The sequence below is a fragment of the Carcharodon carcharias genome, chromosome 32 (assembly GCF_017639515.1).
Source record: "Carcharodon carcharias isolate sCarCar2 chromosome 32, sCarCar2.pri, whole genome shotgun sequence".
NCBI lineage: Eukaryota > Metazoa > Chordata > Chondrichthyes > Lamniformes > Lamnidae > Carcharodon > Carcharodon carcharias.
In genome coordinates this window covers 18952017-18979693 of record NC_054498.1, presented here as the reverse complement: position 1 = coordinate 18979693, position 27677 = coordinate 18952017, and the positions used below count along the sequence as shown (strand labels likewise).

Sequence of the window (27677 nt, the reverse complement as noted above, 5' to 3'; positions counted from 1 at the left end):
CGAAAGCAAGGGATAAATAGCCACCAAATCCTAGATCTTAATTCTGTTTGACATGTGAAAACTTGTATCTGAGCAACGTATTAAGGATGGTATTTCTATTCCAGGGCCCCATGGAGAAGATCACTGGGCATTAAGCTATCCAGAATGTGGAAATCATCAGCAGTCGCCCATAGACTTTCACACTTGCATCTATGACCCAGCCCTGCAGCCCATCCAGTTGCTAGGCTACAACCTATCAGCAACAGAGAACCTATCCTTAACCAATGATGGACACGCAGGTAAGAGGCAACAGTGACACATTTCTCCCTCAATCAATCAGAATACAGAACCAGAATCCTGAGCAAAACCTCCCAACTAAAGCAAAAAGAAGTCGAACCAATCAAATTAAAACAGAAAATGCTGGAAAAGCTTGACAGGTCGGGCAGCATTTGTGGAGCGAGAAACAGCGTTAATGTTTTGAGTCCGTGTGACTCTTCTTCAGAGCTTCAGAGAAGAGTCATAGGGACTTGAAACGTTCACTATGTTTTTCTCTCCACAGATGCTGCCAGACCTGCTGAGCTTTTCCAGCATTTTCTGTTTTTATTTCAGATTTCCAGCATCCGCAGTATTTTGCTTTTATCACAGTGCTTGAATCAATCAAGTTGTTTGGAACAACTGTTCCACCTGCCATTTTTTTTCCCTCAGCCAAGCTAATTCCTTGGTTAAAGAAATGCAATTAGGCAGATAACAAATAGATTAAAACATGATATCAAAGGGGCACCCATTATAGAAGCGCCCTGGTTTTCACAGTCATTAATTCTGTCTACAATTTCTACAGCTGATCCACTACACCAGTTTTACACACAAATGGCAGTTTGATAACCTACCCTCAATATCCCTGGGTCAGTAGTCCAATTCCATTAGCACTATTCTACCACAATTAATTAATTCAGACATACGGAGGTGCCCATTCCCTCCAAATTAATATTGCTGATCCTGGTTATAGGAAGACCTACTAGGTCCATCATGTCCTCTCTCTAACATTAATAAAATTGAGCGTGTGGTTTCAAAAAAGAGACTTGTATTTATATAGCACCTCTGGACATCTCAAAGTGCTTTATGGCCAAGTAACCACCTTTGAACGGTATTCATTACGGTAAATAATGAAACTCGGCAGCCAATTTACACGCCCAAGCGACATACGAACATGTAATCGTGACCAGCTCATCTCCTTTTGTGATGTTGGTTGCGGGATAAATATTGGCCAGGACGCCAGGAAAAACTCCCCTGCTCTTCTTCCAAGTAGTGTCACGAGATCGTTGACATTTACCTGAGAGGGCAGGAGGGGCCTTAGTTTAATGTCTCATTGGATAGATAGGGCGGTACAGAAGGATTACCACACTGGAGCGTCGGCCTTGATTTTTGTGCTTAGGCCTCTGGAGTAGGACTTGATCCCATGACCTTCTGACTCGGCACTACTGCTACCCACTGAGGCAACTACTATTTTCGATGTGTAATAGGGAGTTGCCCGCATCCAATCAGTCGTTAGTTACTGACAATTAAACAGCTTGTGGCTCAAGATAGAAAAGAGAATTTTGAAATCTCTAGGCCATTATTTCAGATTTCAGTGACTACTTACCTTTCTTTGCAGTAAAAATGACCTTGCCCCCGACCATGCAAATGATCAGTATGTCTCATCACTACACTGCAGTGCAGCTCCATCTACACTGGGGGAGTGAAACTGAGGATTTGGGGTCTGAACACGCCATCAGTGGGAGACATTATCCATCAGAGGTAAGATCATTCGACCCATTTGCTCTTAAAAGCTTTTTAACTTGAACAAAAAGAAAGATTCTACCTCAGGATGTCTCAATGTGCTTTTTTCTTTCCTGGGGACATGGACATAGCTGGCAAGGCCAGCATTTGTTGCCCATCCCTAATTGCCCTTGAACCAAATGGCTTGCTTGGCCATTTCAGAGGACAGTTAAGAGCCAACCACATTTCTGTGGGTCTGGAGTCACGTGTAGACCAGACCGGGTAAGGACGGCAGATTTCCTTCCCTAAAGGACACCAGTGACCCAGATGGGATTTTATGACAATCGATGATGATTTCACAGTCACCAATACTTTTAATTCCAGATTTATTCATTGAATTTAAATTCCACCAGCTACCGTGGTGGAATTTGAACCCATATCCCCAGAGCATTAGCCTGGAGCACTGATCCAGCGACATTACCACTATGCCACTATCTCCCCCTTCACAGCCAATAATAATTGTTGCAGGAAACACAGCGGCCAGTAAGATCCCTCAAGCAGGAGTATGATAATGACAGGATGATGTGTTTCAGTGATGTTAGTAGAGAGATAAATATCGACCGAGACATTAGGAGAACTCACGTGCCCTCCTTCAAAATAGTGCAGTGGCATCTTTTATATTCACCCGAGAGGGAGGTGGGGCCTCAATGTAATGTTTCAACCGAAAGATGACAGTTCTGACAGTGCAGCACTCCCTCAGCACCTCACTGGGGCGTCAGCCAGGATTTGTGCTGCAGTCTCTGGCGTGGAACTTGAATCTATGACCTTCTGACTGAGGTGAGACTGCTACCCACTGAGCTTGGACTGCCATCCCACAAGGCTGATTCTGAATTCTGCTCACCCGACATGTAGCCCTGGTCACGGGGGTGGGGTGGGGGAGGCATAGGGTGCCTGTGGTCTCCTGTCTGTAGTTGTAGCAGTGACAAGGAAATTGTATTAACCGTGTGGGAGAGGCAGTTAATCCAGATGAACAGGGTCCATCAGCGTTCCTGAAAATCCTGATCCCACAGTGACTGCACCCACACTTTCCTGGGATGACAGGATTAAACATAGAAGCATAGAAACTAAGAGCAGGAGTAGGCCATTCAGCCCTTCGAGCCTGCTCCACCATTCATGGCTGATCATCCAACTCAATAGCCTGCTCCAGCTTTCTCCTCATACCCTTTGATCCCTTTCACCCCAAGAGCTATATCTAACTCAACATTATGCAATATTCACTGCAACAGTGATTATGAGGAGAGATAAGAGTAAACTGGGCATTCTGCATTCTCGAGAGTTTTGATATATGAGATGTGATCTCATTGAAACTTGTAGAATTCTTACAGGCGTGACAGCGTGAGTGCCAGTAGGACGTTTCCCCCGGCTGGTGAGTCCAGAACTGGGAACAGAGTCTTCGAATACAGGGTAGGCCATTTAAGACTGAGATGGGGAGGAATTTCCTCACTCCAAGGGTGGTGAATCTTTGGAATTCTCTACCCCAGAGGGCTGTGGAAGCTCAGTCACTGAGCAAGTTCAAAGCAGAAATCGGTGGATTTCTGGATACCAATGACATCAAGGGATGTGGGGATAGTGGGGAAAATGGCGTTGAGGTAGATGCCCAACCGTGATTTACTTGAGTGGCGGACCAGACTTGATGGGCCGAATGGCCTACTCCTGTTCTGGTGTTCCTATGCTCCCGCTGATACTCCCAGACGAGCTGTGGAATTCACGATTCTGTGCTGGGAGCTGTTTCATCATGAGGATCACGGTACTTTTGCACTCACACAGGATGTCATGTTCCAACACACAGTCAGGAGCAGCTGCTCCCTGAGACAATGAGAGTCGTCCTCTATTTAGGAAGTTCCTGTCTGTCAAGTTGGGGGCTAAATGATTTTGACAGGTAAGTCATTGCCAGAAGGAGTTTTCTTGTAAAATAATGTGAGCAGGTTTATTCAGGCTTGTGCCAGTCTAATTAATGAGTTGGCGGACAGAACCAGAATGAAATCTTATCCATCAGCCAATATCTCTCCATTCCCTGGCCCCAAAACATTGGTTGAATAAGCAGGTGATCACAGACAGTATGGCATTCTGGGCACTTGATGCATGAGCAAATCCCCAGGCTTGCAGCTAGTGCTTACAGATGAAATTACTAAGAAGGTTCTGCTGTCTCCGCTCTCTTCCCCCCACTGACCCTCCCACTTCTTCCCCCTCTCCCTCCCTTTCCCCTTCATTCACTCTTTCCCTCCCACTCCCCCTCTCTTTCTCTCCCTCCCCCTCCCTCACTCTCTGTCCCTCCCACTCCCTCTCTCTTTCTTTCCCTCCCCTCCCCCTCCGCCGCTCTCTGTCCTTACCAAACCCCACCTCTCTGTCTTTCCCTCCCGCTCACTCCCTCTCCCCCTCTCTCTATATATCTCCCTCCCAAACTTCTCCCATAACTAAAGTCCCGCATCCATTCTGATACATTCGCTTGGCACCATCTCCCAAGATTTTGACACCTTTCCTAAAGTGTGGTGCCCAGAACTGGACACACAATCCAGCTGGGGCATAATCGGTGTTCTATGAAGGTGATTTATAATTTCCTTCCTTTATATTCTATTCCTCTATTAATGAAGCCAAATACACCATATGACTTTAACTTGTCGTGACGCCTTCAAAGGCTTATGTAATATACCAAGGCCTGAATTTTCAGCTCAGCAGGCGGACGCGATTGGCAGGCCCGGGATTGGCTGGAAAATGGACGGCCGACCACGATTTCGGGCTGGTTGGCCAATTAACGGGCAGCTGGGGTGAAGCGCGCGCTGAAAAGCTCAGCGCTGCCGGGGTGGGGGCAGGAGGAGGGTGGGCGATGATGGGCGCGGGCACAGGCACGGGTGCTGAGAGAGAGCTCGCTGAAGGCAGACAGCTGCCTCGGGGAGCTGCAGGCCCGAAAAACCGGGAAATAAAGTTCCAAAAATCGGGGGGGGGGAGAAAAACCCAGTGTCCCCGCATCACGGTCAGGCACCTGAACATATTCATGATAAAAGTCTTGTGCACAGATCTTTATTACTTTTTTCAACAATGGAAACCTCACCCCGCCCTTGGATGAGGTTTGATGAAAATGTAAAAGCCGCCCGGCCAATTCGCCCCCTTCGCCAACCGTAAGGTTGGACAGGCCACGAAAAATAACAGACAATTGCCCCGTTAATGAGCTTAATTTCCCTCTGAGGGAATCAGTATCGGGCCGGGCAGGTGCCCCCCGCCCCCCAAGTATTGGGTTGGGAAAGCCCCCTCCCTCAGTATCGGGTCTGGCACGCGCCCCCCCTCCCCCTCAGTATCGGGTTGGGCACACGCTCCCCCCCCCACCCCCCTCAGTATCAGGTCAGGCACACCCCCCCCCCCACCCCACCATTCTCCTTAGTATCAGGTCAGGCACGCCTCCCCCCCCACCCCCCCCACCACCCCGTATTGGGTTGGGCACGTTCCCCGCCACCCCCCCCAGTATCGGGTCGGGCACGCGCCTGATCAATGTAAAATTCAGCCCCAAGTCTCTTTGTTTCCGCATCCCCTTTAAAATTGTACCATTTAGTTTATAGTTGCTCGGTTGTACAGAACCTGAGTATTGCTGAAAAAAGAGACATATTGTCAAAGCTTTTTGTTTTGTACTCATCAGGACAATGTGCAAGAATACCAATTGTAAAGGGATCAATATTAATTGTTGTTCCCTTTGAGATTTGGTATTCTTGCGAATCTGTCTCGATGAGTGGGAGGCATAAAGCTTCAACAGTTTCTCTTTTCAGTAATACTCATTTAGTTTATATTGGCTCTCCTCATTTTTCCAACCACAATGCATCACTTCGCACCTTGGTGTTAAATTTCACCAGTTTTCCCAGTCTCTGCTCATAACTGAAACCCTCAACCCTGGTTATCACCTTAGTGAATCTCTCTGCACAATGGCCTCGCCATCCCTTCTAACATGGGCAGCCCAAAACCAGACCCAATACTCAAACTGTGGTCCAACCAATGAAGCTGACAGTAAGATAACAACAAAAAAACTGCGGATGCTGGAAATCCAAAACAAAAACAGAATTACCTGGAAAAACTCAGCAGGTCTGGCAGCATCGGTGGAGAAGAAAAGAGTTGACGTTTCGAGTCCTCATGACCCTTCGACAGTTCTGTCGAAGGGTCATGAGGACTCGAAACGTCAACTCTTTTCTTCTCCGCCGATGCTGCCAGACCTGCTGAGTTTTTCCAGGTAATTCTGTTTTTGAGTAAGATAACACCTGTAACATTACTAGTCAGAGGAGGGGGTTGGCGTGATGCGTGTGTTCACATTCTGGTCTGACTGCATCTGGAGTAGTGGACCCTGTTAGGGAGATAAGGGGAGACATCCCAAAACTGGAGGCAGTGTCGAGAGGAGCCTAGGCTCCAGCATCGGGAGCATCCAGCTCTGAAGAAGAGTCACACGGACTTGAAATGTTAACTCTGTCTTTCTCTCCACAGATGCTGTTAGACCTGCTGAGTTTTATCCAGTATTTTCCCAGCATAACACTAGGAAGTTCTGAGGAACAAAGGGATCTTGGCGTGTGTGTCCATAGATCTCTGAGGGCGGAGGGGCATGTCAGTGGGGTGGTAAAAAAGGCATATGGGACACTTGCCTTTATCAATCGAGGCATAGATTACAAAAGTAGGGAGGTCATGTTGGAGTTGTACAGAACTTTGGTGAGGCCACAGCTAGAGTACTGTGTGCAGTTCTGGTTGCCACATTATAGGAAGGATGTGATTGCACTGGAGGGGGTGCAGAGGAGATTCACCAGGATGTTGCCTGGGATGAAACATTTAAGTTATGAAGAGAGGTTGGATAGACTTGGTTGTTTTCGTTGGAGCAGAAAAGACTGAGAGGTGACCTGATCGAGATGTACAAGATAATGAGGGGCATGGACAGGGTGGATAGGGAGCAGCTGTTCCCATTAGTTGAAGGGTCAGTCACAAATGGACATAAGTTCACGGTGAGGGACAGGAGGTTTAGGGAGAATGTGAGGAAAAACTTTTTTACCCAGAGGGTGGTGACGGTCTGGAATGCGCTGCCTGGGAGGGTGGTGGAGGCGGGTTGCCTCACATCCTTTAAAAAGTACCTGGATCAGCACTTGGCACATCATAACATTCAAGGCTATGGGCCAAGAGCTGGTAAATGGGATTAGGTAGGCAGGCCAGGTGTTTCTCACGTGCCTGTGCAGACTCGATGGGCCAAAGGGCCTCTTCTGCACTGTGAGACTCTGTGATTCTGAGATTTTTTGGTTTTGTTTCAGATTTCCAGCATCCGCAGTATTTTGCTTTTATCTCCAGCATCAGGTGTCTGAATAATCAGGAAAGACTTTGTGCTTTTTCAAACTTGAGAGGAGACATCTAGAAAAATGATCTTGCAGTAGGATTTAAGACAATAAATGGAGTGGAAAAGATGAAACCAGAACTACTTTTGAGTTGAACAGTGGGATGGGGGGGCACAGGTTCAAACTAGTCAAAGGTAACTTTCAGGACAGATATCAGAAGGTTCTTGATTCAGAGAGTGATCAAAACTTTCCACAGCCAGACAGGTGGAGGCAAAAAAAACTTTGGAATTATCAAAGTAACAACCTGCAGCAGTTTGGGTCGGAGAAGATTGTTTCGGATAGGTGAATTCAGGGCCAAGTGGCCCCTCTCATCCATAATGGATCTTCTGATCTGCGTACGGTTAGAAATCCCTCTTTGATATGATACCTTATTCCCCTATTTATAAGCTTGCAGCCCTATATACTTTATCTTGCAAAGTGCTTGAAAAGTGAGGGTGAATCAGAGAGCTGCATTTCATTCTATTTCCTAAATGTGACCACTATTAACTGCTGCCTTTAAGAGTAGTTCACATCTCCGGGCCTATCTGTCTGTCTCTCACAGTCCCAGGCACACTCACACTCTCTTCCTCCCACCTCTCCTCTTTCTTTCTCACCCTCTTTTTTTTCCTTTTTGTCTTTCTCTCCCTCCTGTCTTTCTCTCCCTCCTGTCTATCTTTCTTTCACTCACCCCTTCTCTATCTCCTTCCTTTTTTTCTCTCCCCTTTCCCTCTCCCCTTCTTCCTCCATACCTCTCTCCCTGTCCCCCATTTCTCTCTCTCTCTTTTTCCCTTTCTCTCTTTCTTTTGATCCCCCCCTCCTGCTCACTCACTCTCACATTGAGAAGTGATTTAAAACCCCAAGGATCACCACCCCTGCCTGACCACAAAACTCCACTCCAAGAATTGTGACCCCTTTTATACTGTTTGCGTGTGGATGGAAAAAGAGGAGAAATATTTAAACCACTTTGAATATTCAAAAGCTGCCGCAGAGGTACTTAACAAAGAGAGGGCCTTGTGTGTGGAGAGGAGAGAGGATTGTTGTGACCTGCTTTCACCTCTGCCTGTAGCTCTCACATTAAAACTCCCCCTGATTGGGCAGCTCTGGTGGGAAAGAGGACTTCACTGAAACCAGAGCTCAACAGCCAGCTGAGAAATTTGGGGGCCAGACAGGGGTGGGGGGTGTTGGACTGTGGAAGGAGTAGGGGAAGTGGGGTGATGACAGGAGCTCAGATTCTGAAGGCCCTCCCCTCGGGTTATCTACGCCATTTCTGCAGATGCCCTGAAGCTAAAGGCATGAACCCGGAGAAGGCTGGGATTTAACGTGGCATCGCAGCCAATAGAAAGACTCCCAAAGCCTGTGTTTCCTTTGTGACCCAGGACCGAGTTCGGGGGGAGAGGTGAAAGGGGGCTGGGAATGTTAATGTCGGCGATTTCAGCGGCCAAAGGAAATGAAGGAATGTGCTTAAAAAGTGGAGGACATGCGCGGGGTATTTCTGTGGGCACACACACAGAGAAAGGCTGAGCAATCTGTAGCAGAAGGAAGTGAATTCATGTCCGAGTGCGTGAAGCAGCAGTCTGACCTGCGAATGGGAATAAAATGAAAGCGGCTTCTCTCTGAAACAACATGGGATAATTACCACACAAACTGATCACAGGTTAGTGCTACACTTGATTCTGACAGACCTCCTCCATCAGTGTGCTGTCAAATCATCCTTTTCCAGATAAAAAGCTACCCCACTAATCACCACTGTGATCTGTTTATTTTCAATTTGCTTTCTGGTTCCTTGGAATTCAGGACTGAATGAAGAGGAATAAATGACCTCCAGCTTTAAAACATCACCAGTCACAGAGACTTGGAAAAATTTATTAATTTTGCTTCCAATTTCCACTCCTCCATCATTTTCTCATGGTCCATATCTGACATTTCCTTTCCCTTCCTTGACCTCTCTATCTCAATTTCTGGTGATAGACTGTCCACCAATATCCACTACAAGCCTACCGACTCCCACAGCTACCTCGACTACAGCCCCTCACACCCCGCTTCCTGTAAGGACTCCATCCCATTCTCTCAGTTCCTTTGCCTCCGTTGCATCTGTTCTGATGATGCTACCTTCAAAAACAGTTCCTCTGACATGTCCTCCTTCCTTAACTGAAGTTTTCCACCCACGGTGGTTGACAGGGCCCTCAACCGTGTCCGGCCCATCTCCTGCGCAGCCGCCCTCACACCTTCCTCTCCCTCCCAGAAACATGATAGGGTCCCCCTTATCACCCCACTAGCCTCTGCATTCAAAGGATCATCCTCCGCCATTTCTGCCAACTCCAGCATGATGCCACCACCAAACACATCTTCCCTTCACCCCCTCTAGCGGCATTCCGCAGGGATCGTTCCCTCCGTGACACCCTGGTCCACTCCTCCATCACCCCCTACACCTCAACCCCCTCCCACGGCACCTTGCCATGCAACCGCAGAAGGTGCAACACCTGCCCCTTTACTTCCCCCCTCCTCACCGTCCAAGGGCCCAAACACTCCTTTCAAGTGAAGCAGCATTTCACTTGCACTTCCCTCAATTTAGTCTACTGCATTTGTTGCTCCCAATGCGGTTTCCTCTACATTGGAGAGACCAAACGCAGACTGGGCGACCGCTTTGCAGAGCACCTTCAGTCTGTCCGCAAGCATGACCCAGACCTCCCTGTCACTTGCCATTTCAACACTCCACCCTGCTCTCATGCCCACATGTCCATCCTTGGCCTGCTGCATTGTTCCAATGAAGCTCAACGCAAACTGGAGGAACAGCACCTCATCTTCCGACTAGGCACTTTACAGCCTTCTGGATTGAATATTGAGTTCAACAATTTTAGATCATGAACTCTCTCCTCCATCCCCACCCCCTTTCCGATCCCCCCTTTTTCCAATAATTTATATAGATTTTTTTTCCCACCTATTTCCATTATTTTTAAATGTATTTCCATCCATTGTTTTATCTCTACCTTTTAGCCTATTTTGATCCCTTCCCCCCCACCCCTCCCACCCCCACTAGGGCTACCTGTACCTTGCTCGTTCTGCTTTCTACCCTTAATGTCACCTATTAGCACATTCCTTAGATAATATCAGCACCTTCAACACCTCTTTGTCCTTTTGTCTATGACATCTTTTGGCTATCTCCACCAATCACTGGCCCTCTATCCAGCTCTACTTGTCCCACCCCCCCTTAAACCAGTTTATATTTCACCTCTCTTCTATTTTTCCTTAGTTCTGTTGAAGAGTCATACGGGACTTGAAACGTTAACTGTGTTTCTCTCCGCAGATGCTGTCAGACCTGCTGAGTTTTTCCAGGTATTTTTATTTTTGTTTTGGATTTCCAGCATCCGCAGTTTTTTGCTTTTATTATAACAGAGACAGCTAGTCTTTGTTCACTGCACTACACCTCCATCCTGCTTGGCCACTTCCTCATTGAATTAGCATCAAGATGTTTGTGAACATCCAGTGAAGCCCATCGCAAACTGGAGGAACACCACCTCATCTTCCAACTAGGCACTTTACAGCCTTCCGGAGTTCAACAACTTTAGATCTTGAACTCCCTCCTCCATCCCCACCCCCTTTCCGTTTCTTCCGCCTTCCTTTTGTTTTTTCCAATAATTTATAGATTTTTCTTTTCCCACCTATTTCCATTATTTTTAAATCTATATCTTTTATGCCCTGTTAGTCTTTCCACCCCACCCCCACTAGAGCTATACCTTGAGTGTCCTGCCATCCATTCTTAATTAGCACATTTGTTTAGATAATATCACCACCTTCAACACCTCTTTGTTCTTCTGTCTGTGACATCCTTTGATTATCTGCTCCTATCACTGCTTGCTTGTCCCTACAACCACAATCCCACCCCCCCCCACTTAAACCAGCTTATATTTCACCCCTCTCCTAATATTCACACAGTTCTGTTGAAGGGTCATGAGGACTCGAAACGTCAACTCTTTTCTTCTCCGCCGATGCTGCCAGACCTGCTGAGTTTTTCCAGGTAATTCTGTTTTTGTTTTGGATTTCCAGCATCCGCAGTTTTTTGTTTTTATCAAGATGTTTGTGTTTGTTAAGGGAGAGTCTCTGAAGGACAGACACTTAAATTAAGGCCAAAATAATATAGATAAAAACAAAAAACTGCGGATGCTGGAAATCCAAAACAGAAATACCTGGGAAAACTCAGCAGGTCTGGCAGCATCGGTGGAGAAGAACAAAGTTGACGTTTCGAGTCCTCATGACCCTTCAATAGAATTAAGTAGAAATAGGAAAGGGGTGAAATATAAGCTGGTTTATGGGATGGGGTGGGGAGAAGGGGGGGTGTTCTTGGGACAAGCAAGCAGTGATAGGCGCAGATAACCAAAAGATGTCACAGACAAAAGAACAAAGAGGTGTTGAAGGTGGTGATATTATCTAAAAGAATGTGCTAGTTAAGATTGGAGAGCAGGACGAGCAAGGTAGCTCTAGTGGGGGTGGGGTGAAATAAACCATGGGTGGAATCCATTTAAAAATAATGGAAATAGGTGGGAAAAGAAAAATCTATATAAATTATTGGAAAAAACAAAAGGGAGGGGGAAGAAACGGAAAGGGGGTGGGGATGGAGGAGGAAGTTCAAAATCTAAAGTTGTTGAACTCAATATTCAGTCCGGAAGGCTGTAAGGTGCCTAGTCGGAAGATGAGGTGCTGTTCCTCCAGTTTGTGTTGAGCTTCACTGGAACAATGCAGCGGCCGCTTTGCAGAACACCTTCGGTCTGTCCGCAAGAATGACCCAGACCTCCCTGTCGCTTGCCATTTCAACACTCCACCCTGCTCTCTTGCCCACATGTCTGTCCTTGGCTTTCTGCATTGTTCCAGTGAAGCTCAACTCAAACTGGAGGAACAGCACCTCATCTTCCGACTAGGCACTTTACAGCCTTCCGGACTGAACATTGAGTTCAACAACTTTAGATCTTGAACTGCCTCCTCCATCCCTACGCCCTTTCCGTTTTTTCCCCCTCCCTTTTGTTTTTTCCAATAATTTATATAGATTTTTCTTTTCCCACCTATTTCCATTATTTTTAAATGGATTCCACCCATGGTTTATTTCACCCCACCCCCACTAGAGCTACCTTGCTCACCTGCTCTCCAATCTTAATTAGCACATTCTTTTAGATAATATCACCACCTTCAACACCTCTTTGTTCTTTTGTCTGACATCTTTTGGTTATCTGCTCCTATCACTGCTTGCTTCTCCCAACAACCCCCCCAATCCCTCCGCCCGCCGCCCCCTCCCCCCCATAAACCAGCTTATATTTCACCCCTTTCCTATTTCTACTTAGTTCTGTTGAAGGGTCATGAGGACTCGAAACGTCAACTTTGTCCTTCTCCGCTGATGCTGCCAGACCTGCTGAGTTTTTCCAGATATTTCTGTTTTTGTTCTAAATTAGGGCCAAATTGGAGTGTCTGCTGCCCTAAGTTCATGTTACATTCAGACTATGTTGCCTCATTTTGAACAATCTTGATTAGGTACATAAACATGAATCTTGGAATATAAACAGGGCACACTGTCTATTTAAACTGGGATTAATTTAGAAAATATAGCTAGTACATTCTGAATAATGTATAAGATATATATTAATAGCAATATGAAGCCCTGTTGGTAAGCAGCTGATACAGGTTTTTATTCATTCATAGGATGTGGGCTTAACTGGCTGGGCCAGCATTTATTGCCCATCCCTAATTGCCCTTGAGAAGGTGGTGGTGAGCTGCCTTCTTGAACCGCTGCAGTCTATGTGGTGTAGGTACACCCACAGTGCTGTAAGGGAGGGAGTCCCAGGATTTTGACCCAGTGACAGTGAAGGTGATATATTTCCAAGTCAGGATGGTGAGTGACTTGGAGGGGAACTTCCAGGTGGTGGTGTTCCCATCTATCTGCTGCCCTTGTGCTTCTAGATGGTAGTGGTCATGGGTTTGGAAGGTGCTATCTAAGGAGCCTTGGTGAATTCATACAGTGCATCTTTTAGATGGTTGACACTGCTGCTGCTGTGCGTTAGTGGTGGAGGGAGTGAATGTTTGTGGATGTGGTGCCATCAACTATGCTGCTTTGTTCTGGATGGTGTCAAGTTTCTTGAATGTTGATGGAGTCGTACTCATCCAGGCAAGTGGAGAGTATTCCATCACACTCCTGACTTGTGCCTTGTAGATTGTGGACAGGCTTTGGGGAGTCAGGGGGTGAATTACTCATTGCAGGATTCCTAGCCTCTGGAGTAGGCTGAGATGGATCATCCACTCGGCATTTCTAGCTGAAGATTGTAGCAAGTGCTTCAGCCTTATCTTTTGCACTGACGTGCTGGGTGCCTCCATCATTGAGGATGGGGATATTTGTGGAGCCTCCTCCTCCAGTGAGTTTTTAAATGTCCACCACCATTCTCGGCTGGATGTGGCAGGACTGCAGAGCTTAGCTCTGATCTGTTGGTTGTAGAATTGCTTGGCTCTGTCTATCACTTGCTGCTTATGCTGTTTGGCACACAAGTAGTCCTGTGTTGTAGCTTCACCAGGTTGACACCTTATTGTTAGGAATGCCTCGTGCTGTACTTGGCATGCCCTCCTGCACTCTTCGTTGAACCAGAGTTGATCCCCTGGCTTGGTGGTAATGGTAGAGTAGGGGATATGTCGGGTCATGACGTTACAGATTGTGGCTGAGTACAATTCTGCTGCTGCTGATGGCTCACAGTTGCCCAGTCTTGAGTACTAGATCTGCTCAAAATCTTTCCCATTTAGCACAGTGGTAGTGCCACATGATACAATGGAGGTATCCTCAATGTGAAGGCGGGACTTCGTCTCCACAATGACTGTGTGGTGTTCACTCCCACTGATACTGTCATTGGGCAGTGATATTGTCACGGACAGATGTATCTGCGGCAGGCAGGTTGGTGAGGATGAGGTCAAGTATGTTTTTCCCTCTTGTTGGTCCCCTCACCTCCTGTCGCAGACCCAGTCTAGCAGCTATGTCCTTTAGGACTTGGCCAGCTCAGTCAGTAGCAGTGCTACTGAGCCATTCTTGGTGATGGGCATTTAAGTCCCCACCCAGAGTACATTCCTACCACCCTCAGTGCTTCCTCCAAGTGGTGTTCAACATGGAGGAGCACTGAATCATCAGCTGAGGGAGGGTGGTACGTAGTTATTGCTTGGAGGTTTCCTTGCCCATGTTTGACCTGATGCCGTGAGGTTTCATGGGGTCTGGAGTTGATGCTGAGGACTCCCAGGCAACTCCCTCCTGACTGTATAGCACTGTGCCAGTGGAACAGGACATACTTAGGGATGGTGGTGATGGTGTCTGGGACATTATCTGTAAGATATAATTCTGAGAGTATGACTATGTCAGGCTGTTGTTTGACTAGTCTGTGAGACAGCTCTCCCAATTTTGGGCACAAGCCCCCAGATGTTAGTAAGGACTGAGTTTGCCATTGTCATTCCTGGTGCTTAGGTCAATGCCGGGTGGTCCATCCGGTTTCTTTGAGACTTTTTAGCAGTTTGATACAATTGAGTGGCATTTCAGAGGGTGTTTATGAGCCAAGCACATTCCTGTGGGTCTGGAGTCACATGTAGACCAGACCGGGTAAGGACGGCAGATTTCCTTCCCTAAAGGGCATTAGTGAACCAGATGGGTTTTTACTACAATCGATAATAGTTTTAATTCCAGATTTTTATTGAATTCCACCATCTGCCATGGTGGGATTTGAACCTGGGTCTGCAGAGCATTACCCTAGGTCTTTAGATGACTAGTCCTGTGACAATACCACTACGCCACCACCTCCCCTATCTTATTTATGGTGTTGCTTCCTTGGGACCTCTGCTCTGAAGAGTTTCCTCCTTGCTGGCACACACTTCCACAGCCAGGAGAATCTTGCCCACGGTGTCCATTATTCAGTGAGATTTAGCGGTTGGCAGGTTATTCAACCAATCTAGCGTGGTGCTAGATCCTGCACTCACTGATATACAGCAGGGCTCACTGGTGAGCAAAGACAAGTGGAAGATATGGATTGCATTGCCCTCTCTAACATGGGCACTGAGGATAATTACAGTGGTCCCCTCTTCCAGAGAGCCATTAAGAAGAATCAGGTTAATAAGATTAATCCTCTCCTCTTCCCTTGTTAGGTTTCTAGATAATCTGCACTCAAAATACTGGGAATCTGTTTGCAGGCTTTTCTCTTCAATGCCAGACTTGAAGCTGGTTGGGTAGGTAAAGAGACTAGAATTATTCCTTGATCTACACCCCTCTTTCACCAGCATAAGGAATCTGAGGTACCAAAAGTCTGGAGAGTCCAAGCATGTTGACTCTCCTGGGGAATAAAAGTCTCAAGGAGGTGTTAGGCGTCTTGAAGAATATTAAGGTGGATAAGTCCTCTGGGCCAGATGGGATCTACCCCAGAGTACTGAGTGAGGCAAGGGAGGAGATTGCTGGGGCCTTGACAGAAATCTTTGCATCCTCACTGGCTACAGGTGAGGTCCCAGAGGACTGGAGAATGGCCAATGTTGTTCCATTGTTTAAGAAGGGTAGCAGGGATAATCCGGGAAATTACAGGCTGGTGAGCCTTACGTCAGTGGTAGGGAAATTATTAGAGAAGATTCTTTGTGACAGGATTTACTACCATTTGGAAGCAAATGGGCGTATTAGTGAGAGGCAGCATGGTTTTGTGAAGGGGAGGTCGTGTCTCACTAACTTGTTCGAGTTTTTCGAGGAAGTGACAAAGATGATCGATGATGGAAGGGCAGTGGATGTTATATACATGGATTTCAGTAAGGCCTTTGACAGGGTCCCTCATGGCAGACTGGTACAGAAGGTAAAGTCGCACGGGACCAGAGGTGAGCTGCCAAGATGGATACAGAATTGGCTTGGTCATAGAAGACAGAGGGTAGCAGTGGAAGGGTGCTTTTCTGAATGGAGAGCTGCGACTAGTGGTGTTCCGCAGGGATCAGTGCTGGGACCTTTGCTGTTTGTAGTATACGTATATGATTTGGAGGAAAATGTAACTGGGCTAATTAGTAAGTTTGCAGACAACACTAAGGTTGGAGGAGTTGCAGATAGTGAAAAGGATTGTGAAAGGATACAATGGGATATAGATCAGTTGGAGACTTGGGCAGAGAAATGGCAGATGGAGTTTAATCCAGACAAATGTGAGGTAATGCATTTTGGAAGGTCTAATACAGGCAGGAATTATACAGTAAATGGCAGAACCCTTAAGTGCATTGATGGGCAGAGGGATCTGGGTGTACCGGTCCACAAGTCACTGAAAAGGGCAACGCAGGTGGATAAGGTAGTCAGGAAGGCATATGGCATGCTTGCCTTCATTGGCAGGAGTATTGAGTATAAAAGCTGGGAAGTCATGCTGCAGCTGTATAGAACCTTGGTTAGGCCACACTTGGAATATTGCGTGCAATTCTGGTCACCACATTACCAGAAGGATATGGAGGCGTTGGAGAGGGTGCAGAGGAGGTTTACCAGGATGCTCCCTGGTCTGGAGGTTATTAGCTATGAGGAGAGGTTGGAGAAACTCGGATTGTTCTCACTAGAGCGACGGAGATTAAGGGGCGACTTGATAGAAGTTTACAAAATTATGAGTGGCATGGACAGAGTGGATAGTCAGAAGCTTTTTCCCAGGGTGGAAGAGTCAATTACTAGGGGACATAGATTTAAGGTGAGAGGAGAAAACTATAGAGGAGATGTGCAGGGCAAGTTTTTTACGCAGAGGGTAGTGAGTGTCTGGAATTCGCTGCCAGAGGAGGTGCTGGAAGCAGATACGACAGTGGTGTTTAAGAGGCAGCTTGACAAAGACATGAATAGGATGGGAATAGAGGGATACGGACCCCGGAAGTGCAAAATGTTTTAGTTGACGGGCAATATGATCGGCGCAGGCTTGGAGGGCCGAAGGGCCTGTTCCTGTGCTGTACTTTTCTTTGTATTTTGTTCTTTGTAATTATTGAGTTGAGTTTCCAACCCCGTACTACCTCTGTAATATCATCCCATGCACCTGCCTCAGCACATCTGCTAGTGAAACATTCATCTGTGTTTGTGTTTTATTATCTCCTGACCTGACTAACCAAATGCCCTCTTGGGCAACATCACATCCACCACCACCCCCCCATAACTCTCATAAATATTCAGATCCCTCCATGTGTTTGCCCACCTTGTAACCTCTTCCAGCCCTGCAGGATCTCTGCCATGCATCCCCCATTTCCAGCATTGGCACCTGTGCCTTCAGCTCCCTGCGCTCTGGAATTCCCTCTCTAAACTTCTCCACTCTCTCCTCCTTTAAAAAATTCCTTTAACTCTTCCCTCATCAACTAAGGTTTTAGTTACCTGGCCCAATGTCTCTCATGTGGCTCCACATTGACTTATATTTAATCATCATCCTGTGAAGTACCTTGGATCATAAATGCAAGTTGTTTTAAAAAAAATATTTATTTGTTCATGGGAAGTGGTCATCGCTGGTGAGGCCAGCATAAATTGCCCATCCCTAATTGCCTTGAGAAGGTGGTGGTGAGCTGCCTTCTTGAACCACTGCAGTCCATGTGGTGTATGTACACCCACAGTGCTGTTAGGGAGGGAATTCCAGGATTTTGACCCAATGACAGTGAAGGAACGGCGATATATTTCCAAGTCGGGATGGTGAGTGACTTGGAGGGGAATGTGCAGGTGGTGGCGTTCCCATGCATCTGCTGCCCTTGTCCTTCAATTTTATTGAAGATTCTTCAGGAAGTGACAATGACTTACATGGTCTGCAGTACTTCACAACCAGGATTAACCCTAGTGTTATACTTCATTAGGCTGTGGTGGTTTTGTAGAGTCTTGCTCAGCAGCAGCTCAGACCAGAGTTGGGTCGTGAGCTCTGTACAAAACTGACTCTATCATCTCAACGTGTTCCACAGAGGATAACCCCAAGACAGCACAGTGCTGATTGTCTTGCATGTAACCCACTGCAGAGAGTGAGGTGTAAGAGGAAATGCAGCAGCACAGATTGAAAGCTGTTTGAATGACTGGAAGGAGTGTCTTGGTAAGACTGGTGCTGAACAGATTAGGGAAAGTATTCTGCCCCACAGGTTGGCGCTGGGTCCACTCGCAGATCATTTGGACTTGAGCACAGTCTCAAAATTTGTGAATGATACAAAAGACACAGGCTGTTTATGGGATGGGCAGATACAATTTAATGTGGATGAATGCAAGATGAGACTTTTTGGAAGAAAAAACAAGGACTGAGACCGTATGCATAATGGAAAGACACTAGTGCGTGGATGAACTGATAGACCCAACGTTTCAAATATATAATTCCCTTAAAGTGAGTCTGCAGGTAGATAAAGTGTAAAAAAAAATCCAGCACCATTTTGCATTTTATAAAGAAAGAAACAAGAGTCAAGAGTTGAAGATAAATTTACAAAGGAGGTTAATTCAGTGTGCAACTATATCCTGTTCTAGAACGTAGTGCGGTTGACCAGGGTGATGCCAAGAATGGGGATACTATAGTTCTGAGCAGAGACTTGTGAAACTGGGACATTTTGTGCAGAAGCAGAGAGGGCTAAGAGGAGAATGAATTACGGGTTTTGAAAGAGTGAATGAGGGTCTGATTGGGAAGTATGTGAATAGAGCTGACAGTTTAAGATGGTCACTAAGACTGAGGACAAGACTAAGAGAATTTCCTTCACACATGCTTGTTGGATCACACAATACCTTTGTCATGAGATGTATAGTGCACAAAGGTGCCAACAGCCAGAGCAAACCTATGCAGAGATTGAATGCCTGTACTATATTCGTGTTATGACCGTGCACAATGTTTTGCTTTGGAAAGGCTACATAAAGCCTTATTTGTTGGCTGCTTATTGTTCTAAGGAAACACAATTTTCAACAAAGGAAGTATTGAAGTTAGAAACAGAACGTGTTGAAAAAAATCTCCCCAGGTTCTGGCAGCACCAATGGAGAGAGAAACCGAGTTCACGGGCAGAATCTCCCAGTCCCGCCAGCCGCAGGAAGCTTCGTGGGCGGCGGGGGACTTAATTTGGGGTGAGGCCACATACTAGTTTCCCGACGATGGGTTGAACTTTAGGAATTATGTTCTCGGGATTTTAAAGGGGGGGGTTAAAGGTGGGTCAAGCTTCCCGACGAACAATGTCAGGAAGCCCTTCTGCCTGCATTAGCGAGCCACACGTGCTCATTCAAAGAGCACCTTGCCGGAATTACGCTCCCCCTCCAAATTAAATCAGAACGCTCACATTCATGACTGCACGTAAGCGGCGTGCATCTGGCGAGCTTGACTTCCTTCCATGGTTAATGGTGAGCTGCTGCTGCATTGTCCCCTCTGGGGAGCGTCTGTAAATGCCAGCCTATGCTTGAGACCGGGCGCTGACGGTGGAAGTTGTTGGAAGATGACCAAAGGAAGGGGGAAGGGGGGAGCAGTGGGCGGGCAGTGGTGGAAGGGATGGCGCGGGCCGTCCGGGTGTGGTTTAAATATGGCGTCCGGACCTTTGACCCCCGTGAGGTAATGGCGGGGAGAGTGATTGTCTGCCTGCCCCCACCACGTGGTTTGCTCAGCTCCTCACGGGTGCTTAAGTAATGAGCTGAACAAGGCAAGATTGTGCATGGTCAACTTACCCAACTCCTCCTCCACCCAGCAGAAATCACTCCCACTTCAATGCCTGCCAATGAACTTAGACTCCAGAACGGGAGATTCCAGCCAAAGTCTTGGGTCGACTATGACTCTTCTCCCCAACAGTTCCCAAGGAATTTCATGTCGGACTCAAATCATTAACACTGTTTCTCTCTCCGCTGACACTGTCAGACCTGCTGAGTTTTTCCAGCATTTCTTGCTGGTTTTTAAGTTCAGATTTTCAGAATCCGCAGTATTTTGGGTTTACGTTGATGTATTGAAGTGTGACCCATAGAACGAAACTGTACAAGTGAGGTTATTAAAGCAGTAATTAAGTACAATGGCCAATGAGTGACCTTTCATCTCTGCTTTGTTAATTTAGTTACATATTGTCCACTATAACGCTGAGAAGTACAACGATATTTCCATAGCACAAGACAAGGGCGACGGGCTGGCTGTCCTGGGAATTCTCATTGAGGTATTTATTTGAAACACTTAAGCATTGAGTCACGTGCTTTACGTGTAATGATGGCAACTCCCAAAACTAACAGCTTTTCTCTGTTTCAGATTGGGTCCTTCAACCCTGCTTACGAGAAGATATTTTCTCATTTAAAAGAAATTCGGTTTAAAGGTAAGGAGCACTGAGGTTTGCTAAACTGGAATCTCATAAAATGACGCTTGGCTTGCCTTTTGTGTAAGGGTGTTTGGCAGAGTAAGGGTTAATGTGAGACTGGAGAACAGTACCACCCACAGTATGATGTAGAGAATCACATGATAGCAGACTCTCTTGGAGTAGAGTCTGGAAGGAGTCTGCATGAAGGTAGCGCCTGGGATATATATATAGTTGTGGGTTACCAATAGATGGTTTATGTTCAACCATACACACCTCCAGACCTCTCCATGAAACACCAAACAATCTTTACAACCCTTTCCACTGATCAAAAGAACTTGGATTTACAGAGAGCCTTGAATGCGAAATCATTCTACGGTACTTCACAAAGACAAAGTAGACACCCAACAGAGTTTGGGAGTTAACAGAAAGTCTGCTTGAAGAGCAGGATTAGAAAAGGGGGAATGTGTTTGAAATGGAGTTCCTGAGGGTAATGATATGTTGACTGAAGCCTATGTCAAGATTGGAGCAGGGTTGGCTGCAATGAAGACCCGGGTTCGAAGAGGGAGAGTGAGCTGGGATGTAGGGCTGGAGAAGATTACAGAGCCAAATTTGTTTAAACCATTAAGTGATTTAGGCTATGCATGAAGGTGTTTCGAAATCGGTGTGCTGGGAAATGGGAATAAATGATGACCAGTTTGACGGATGTAACATTGAATACAGTATGGTAGTTGGAAAGGATAGAGGGTCCAGGGTGGGCTTTTTAAAGAGGACGATGATAATAACAGGGAAGAGGACAAAGCAGCCCGTTTGACTGGCACTCCCTCTGCCGCCTTCAACATTCACTCCCTCCACTACCAATGCACAGTAAGAGCTGTGTGTACCAACCACAAGTTGCACTGCAACAGCTCACTAAGGTTCCTTCAATGGCACCTTTCAAACTCAGAACCTCTACCATTTAGAAGGACAAGGGCAGCAGACACATGGGAACACCACCATCTGCAAGTTCCACTCCAAGCCACTCACCATCATGACTTGGAAATATATCATCGCTCCTTCACTGTTGCTGGATCAAAATCCTGGAACACTCTAACAGCACTGTGGGTGTACCTACACCACATGGACTGCAGCGGTTCAAGTAGGTGACTCAGCAGCACCTTCTCAAGGGCAATTAGGGATAGGCAATAAATGTTGGCCCAGCCAGCGACACCCACATCCCATCAAAGAATTTAAAAAAGGTGATGCCAAAGACAAAGTTATCAGAAAACGTGAGGTTCCACATTGTCTACTGACATCAGGTAGCTCTCCCTCACCACCAGCTCGCTCAAATACTTCACTGCCTGTACACACTGACCGACCAACGGGTGAGCCAAAAGCTTCTCCAGTTAAACTTTGAGAAGGGCAAAGCGATTGTCTTCAGCCCTTTCTTGAGCTGATGATTCCAATGTCGCAGATTAAAGTGGACTGTTCAGAACCTCAGCATTCTATCTGGTCCAAAGGTTAACTTGCAATGGCAGAATCATCTCCATCACCAAGACTGTCCATTTCCAGCTCTATAATATTGCGTCTCTCCACGCTTGCCTCATCCCATCTGCTGCTGAAACTTTCATCCATACATTTTGCTGATTGCAATATTCTCCTGACTTGTCTCCCAACTTACATCCTCCATAAAGTTGAGCTGAAGCCAAACTATGCTGCCCACATCTTAACTTGTACCAAGGCCTGTTCCCTTGTCCGTCCATGTGCAGGTTGAGTTACACTGGCTTCTGGTCCACCTATGATGGAATTTTAAAAATTCTCATCCTCATGTTCAAACCCTTCCCTATCTCTTGTAACCTCCTCCAGTCCTGCGATTCTCTCTGGACCCTGCTCTCCTCCAACTCTGACCTCCTGTCTATCCCCACCAACTCCTGCCACCTTTCACCCCCTCCCCCCAACATTTCAGTGCAGTCCTGAGTGAGTGCTGCGCTGGTGGAGGTGCTGGATGTTAAACTGAGGCACCGTGCGCCATCTCAGACAGGCACAAAAGACCCCTGAGACACTATTTCGAAGAAAAGCAAGGGATTATCCTTGGGGTCCTGGCCAAAATTTATCCCTCAACCAACAGCACAAAAACAGACTATCTGGTTGTTATCTTATTGCTGTTAGTGGGAGCTTGCTGTGTCCAATTTGCTGCCACATTACAATAGTGACTACACTTCAAAAGTACTTCAGTGGCTGTAAAGAGCTTTGGGACATTGCGAGAGCATGAAAGATGCTAGGTCAACACAATTTCTTTATTTCTCCTACTTATTTAGTATTTTAGTGTAGCTGTAAACTTCATCATCAATGTTATTCATTTAGCTGGTGTCCCTGAGACTTTGTAACTCTGGGTTTCTGATGCACAGTCATCACTAAGCAGGCTGCACCATGGGAGTGGGGCCTGGCAAAGTTACTCTCATGACGCCTGGTGTTGTGGTTTGTATTGTAGCAGTTCCCAAATATTTTGGGTCCTTGCCAGCTGTTTCTGAGGAAGCTTCATTTTGTATTTTCACAGGTAAAGAGATCAAGATGCCTGGTTTTGATATTAATGATCTTCTCCCTCAGCAATTGGATGAATATTACCGCTATAATGGATCCTTGACCACCCCTCCTTGTTACCCCAGTGTGCTATGGACTGTTTTCAGGAAACCTGTGCAAATTTCTGGAGATCAGGTAGGTTCCTGTTTCTTTACAGTGGTTCTGATTTAAGTTTCTTCCACTTTTCTCTTGAACCTCATGTGAAAATATGCTTCCATAGGCCACCTCTCACTAGCCCAGATTTCATTTTTGGAATGTGGGTGTCCAGCGTTTATTGCCCATCCCTAGTTGCCCTTGTTTAGAGGGCAGTTACAAGTCAACCACATTGCTGTAGGTCTGGAGTCACATATAGGCCAGACTGGGTAAGGACAGCAGATTTGTGGGTTTTTAATGACAATTGGCAATGGTTTCGTGGTTATCATCAGACTTTTAATTCATAATTCACTTGCTGCCGTGGTGGGATTTGAACCTGGGTCTCTGGAGTATTACCCTGGGTCTCTGGAATACGAGTCCAGTGACAATACCACTATGCCACCACCTCCCATTTCCATACAAAGTAGCCGAGGGCACAGCAGATGAGCAAACTGAGATTTTTGTCAACAGGCTGAGCAGAGGTTAGGGTTATTGCACTATAAGCTCAATGCTCCTACCCATCCTCCTGTCACTGGAATGCTCTTCTCCAGGTTCAGACCAACTCCTTGTTATCTATTTGGTGAATGCTCTGATTTACATTTTATTTTCATGTCTGATCTCCAGGGCTTGATTTTCAGGTGGAGTTCAGTTACAGGTTTCTTTCTATTAACCCCGGTATATTAAACTTGCCCTCATTCAATGATAGGCAATCTTGTTTGTCAAGCTGTACAAACTATCTCTAGCTTGTCTAAAGCATCAAGTGTTTGTTAGTATTAGTGCAGAGGAGTGAATCACATTCTATGTTGTTTCCATAGTCACAGTGCTGGGCCCCCAAGAGAGCATTTCACCCTCCTGCCCTTCCAGTGCCCTATTGGTGAGCGCTGAGTGGACAGATGCAGCTATTGTGCCGTGCTCTTCCCTGCTAGCCCAGCCCCTTTCCAGCCTGGAGTGGGGATCACAGAACTTATCTGATAATCAAAGACTATAAAATTGCTGACCTCCAACTAGTGGGAATCTAGAATCACAGCATTAGTACAAGAATTGTGTCTCAGAGGGTCTTATTACACTCTTCCCTCCTCCCAGGATCACTGTACAGAGAAAGACACAAAATCCTTAAATCTTTCAGTGCAAAAGACTCGGATATATACCTGCTTGAAGGGAATAAGCAGGGATTCTGGATTGCTCTCTGAAAGACCCAGAAGCAGGCTCAATGGGCTGAATGGCCTCCTGTGCTTTACTATTTTATGAAAGATCGATTGTTGGAATATTCTTTGTGAGGCCGTTGAAAGTTTCCTGTCTGTTTTAAAGGCTATCGGGAATATGCTGAGGAGGAGGTCGCTGACAGCTCGGTGACGAGTGTTAAATTGTCCTTTCAACAACCTCACAAGAACAATGGTTTCTTCCACTGAATGGTCAGAGGGGTTTTGTGTCTTCTCTGCTTTGTACCGTGATCCTGTGGAAGTTTAGCACAAACGCTGCTGATGTATAAATGAGCACGGTCTCTGCCAAAGTTACATCAGCCAAGTAGGAAAATCTTTGTGGAATTTCCCGCTGTTGAAAAAAAAAATGAGTTTTGATGCTTAGGAATGGCAATTTTATCCCTTCTCACCATGACAACCTTACTTGTATCAACACAGCTTTGGGCCTGAGCTGTCTGATCAAACAGTGTAGGCACAATGAGTGACTGCAAACAAAAGCAGACCCCGCTCCCACATCTAGACAGACTGTATATTCTTTCTCAGACAGCAGACACAGAAAGCAGTTTTAAAACCGATATACACGGGTACAGCGTCTCAAAACTGGCAAGCTCGGGACTCAGTCCGTGCTGGATTTCGGATCTTGCCGGTTTTTGGGTGGTGTGGCTCGAGCTGGATCAAGAGTCGCTTGGAATGCTCGGCGTGGGAAAGGACAGGAGAGCAAAGCTGATAACTAGTCGGTGCATCACCCCGCCAGTGCAGCACCTAGCTGAACAAGCCAGTGAGTTATTTCGCTCATCTAATAATAATTAAAATTCATGCATGGGAGCTTAAAATAAATATCCAGTTTTCAGACATCATTGGCTCTTGGATAGCTGGATTTGGGATACTGTATCTGGTTTCCCATTTCTAAGTCTACCTTTTCTTTGTAAACTCTTGAGAGAAAAAAATCTCACGTACTGGAATTGCACAAATCACTGATCTGTCACAACATGTGCCGAGATTTCAAAACATTTGTACCTGGATCTTTGTTAAGCATGGGAGCATAATGTGGAAACCATAATGAGGAAATATGAGTGCGTTTAACAGCGTCAGTTGTGGCTCCGTGGCTAAATGTTCTTAGCTCCGAGCCAGGCAGCTGTGGGTTCACACTACAATCCAGAGACCAAAGGACAAAACCCCAGCTGCAACTACAATGTAGTACTGAGGAAATGCTGTACTGTCAGGTTATCTGGCTGTCATCATGTTGCTTTTTGTGGGAGCTTGCTGTGTGCAAACTGGCTGTCACATTTCCTACATTTTATTAATGTGGGGCTTTACCTGAGGCCACCATTTTTAAATGTATCGTCTGTGTTATGACACAGCAGTTGGTAAAGGCTGAGTAGTTTAAATCCTAGAGTGAAACTTGAACAACTTTCATAACCTATATTTTCAATTGGTATGTTTGTGATGCAGCTCTGAATTCAAGAATAAAACCACCAAGCCTCAAGTGGTTTTTTTATATAAAAGTAAATTAAACATTTATTAATTTAACAACTAATTAAACACATACACATGTCTAAAAATTACTACCATAATAACTTTTAAACAAATCCCCAAATTAATCACTCCCAGATATATCTTCAGCAAGGCAACAATAACCCATAGACCCTAAACAGACACCAGGCAAAGCACATTTGACCTTACGAATTCAAAATGAGGTTCCTTGCAATTTGGTTCCTTTGCAGACAGTTGTTGGCTTACAGGCCGGTTAGATCTTAAATGGCCTCTGACCTGCACACAAACTCCTCTCTGTTTTTACCCAGCTTCCCCTTTGAATCTATTTTCCATTTCATTACTAGGTTTTTAAAATTTTACCTCTCCTAACAATAGTTCTTTCATTCCACCAATTTTATTAGTAATATAACCTCATGGCTTGGCATCTCCCAACTATGTGCAAGATTTTCCTAATTCTTTTGAATAGTTTATTCAACAATGCAAATTGCACTTTACCTTTAACTCCTTACATTTATCTAATTAACATCTCAAACTACTATACATCAAAGCGCCCAGAATAGCCAACTTGATTCCAATTAAGCCACACACACACACACACACACACACACACAGGCCCTACTACAATTCCAATTTTAAAACTAATTTCCAATAACATTGTAGATATTAATCTCTTCATGACATCTGTTTAAATGGCCCTTGTGCATTGACTCCAGACATGTCACTCTAGAGAAGTGGCCACATTTAAAAAAAAAAAAAAAAAAAATCGCAAACCAAAAATTGGCCTTGAATTTAATGCGGGTGCATATCCTCACACTTTCCACTTGGAAATGGGGAATGGCGTACTCGTGCAAAGATGCATGATATCTTCCTCATTTGCAACATGGAGACAGCACAGTCCCCATTAAATTGGAGCTTGAAGGTCAAAACTAATGGTACTTCTCATTCTGGGCCCTTCTGTGTACTTGGCACCTGATCCCCGTAGATCCTACAGTTTCAGAGCGCTGGCTCACAACTAGCCATGTCTGCCAGGTTCTAGATCTGTGCCCCTCCATCACCTCCACCCCCGCCGCCCCCCCCCCCCCCCCCCCCCCCCCCCCCACCCCCCCCCACCCCCCCCCACCCCCCCCCCCCCCCCCCCCCCCCCCCCCCACCCCCCCCCCCCCACCCCCCCCCCCCCCCCCCCCCCCCACCCCCCCCCCCCCCCCACCCCCCCCCCCACCCCCCCCCCCACCCCCCCACCCCCCCCCCCCCCCCCACCCCCACCCCCCCCCCCCACCCCCCCGCACCCCCCCCCACCCCCCCCCCCCCCCCCCACCCCCCCCCACCCCCCCCCCCACCCCCCCCCCCCCCCCCCCCCCCCCCCCCCCCCCCCCCCCCCCCCCCCCCCCCCCCCCCCCCCCCCCCCCCCCCCCCCCCCCCCCCCCCCCCCCCCCCCCCCCCCCCCCCCCCCCCCCCCCCCCCCCCCCCCCCCCCCCCCCCCCCCCCCCCCCCCCCCCCCCCCCCCCCCCCCCCCCCCCCCCCCCCCCCCCCCCCCCCCACCCCCCCCCCCCCCCCCCCCCCCCCCCCCCCCCCCCCCCCCCCCCCCACCCCCCCCCCCCCCCCCCCCCCCCCCCCCCCCCCCCCCCCCCCCCCCCCCCCCCCCACCCCCCCCCCCCCCCCCCCCCCCCCCCCCCCCCCCCCCCCCCCCCCCCCCCCCCCCCCCCCCCCCCCCCCCCCCCCCACCCCCCCCCCCCACCCCCCCCAACCCCCCCCCCCCCCCCCCCCCCCCCCGCCCCCCCCACCCCCCCCCCCCCCCCCCCCCCCCCCCCCCCCCCCCCCCCCCCCCCCCCCCCCCCCCCCGCCCCCCCCCCCCCCCCCCCCCCCCCCCCCCCACCCCCCCCGCCCGCACCCCGCCCCCCCCCCCCCCCCCCCACCCCGCCGCACCCCCCCCACCCCC

The 27677-nt window shown here is 47.5% G+C and overlaps 1 protein-coding gene across 1 annotated transcript in view; it reads left to right on the top strand.

The window, feature by feature from the left end:
* ca12 (carbonic anhydrase XII) overlaps positions 1–27677 on the top strand; it is a 68315-nt gene that overhangs the window by 27637 nt on the left and 13001 nt on the right. The window contains exons 3-7 of the mRNA XM_041178630.1: positions 105–278; positions 1631–1773; positions 20130–20225; positions 20315–20378; positions 22894–23051. Of these exons, the coding sequence (XP_041034564.1) occupies positions 105–278; positions 1631–1773; positions 20130–20225; positions 20315–20378; positions 22894–23051 (635 nt within the window). The remainder of the gene's footprint in view (positions 1–104; positions 279–1630; positions 1774–20129; positions 20226–20314; positions 20379–22893; positions 23052–27677) is intronic.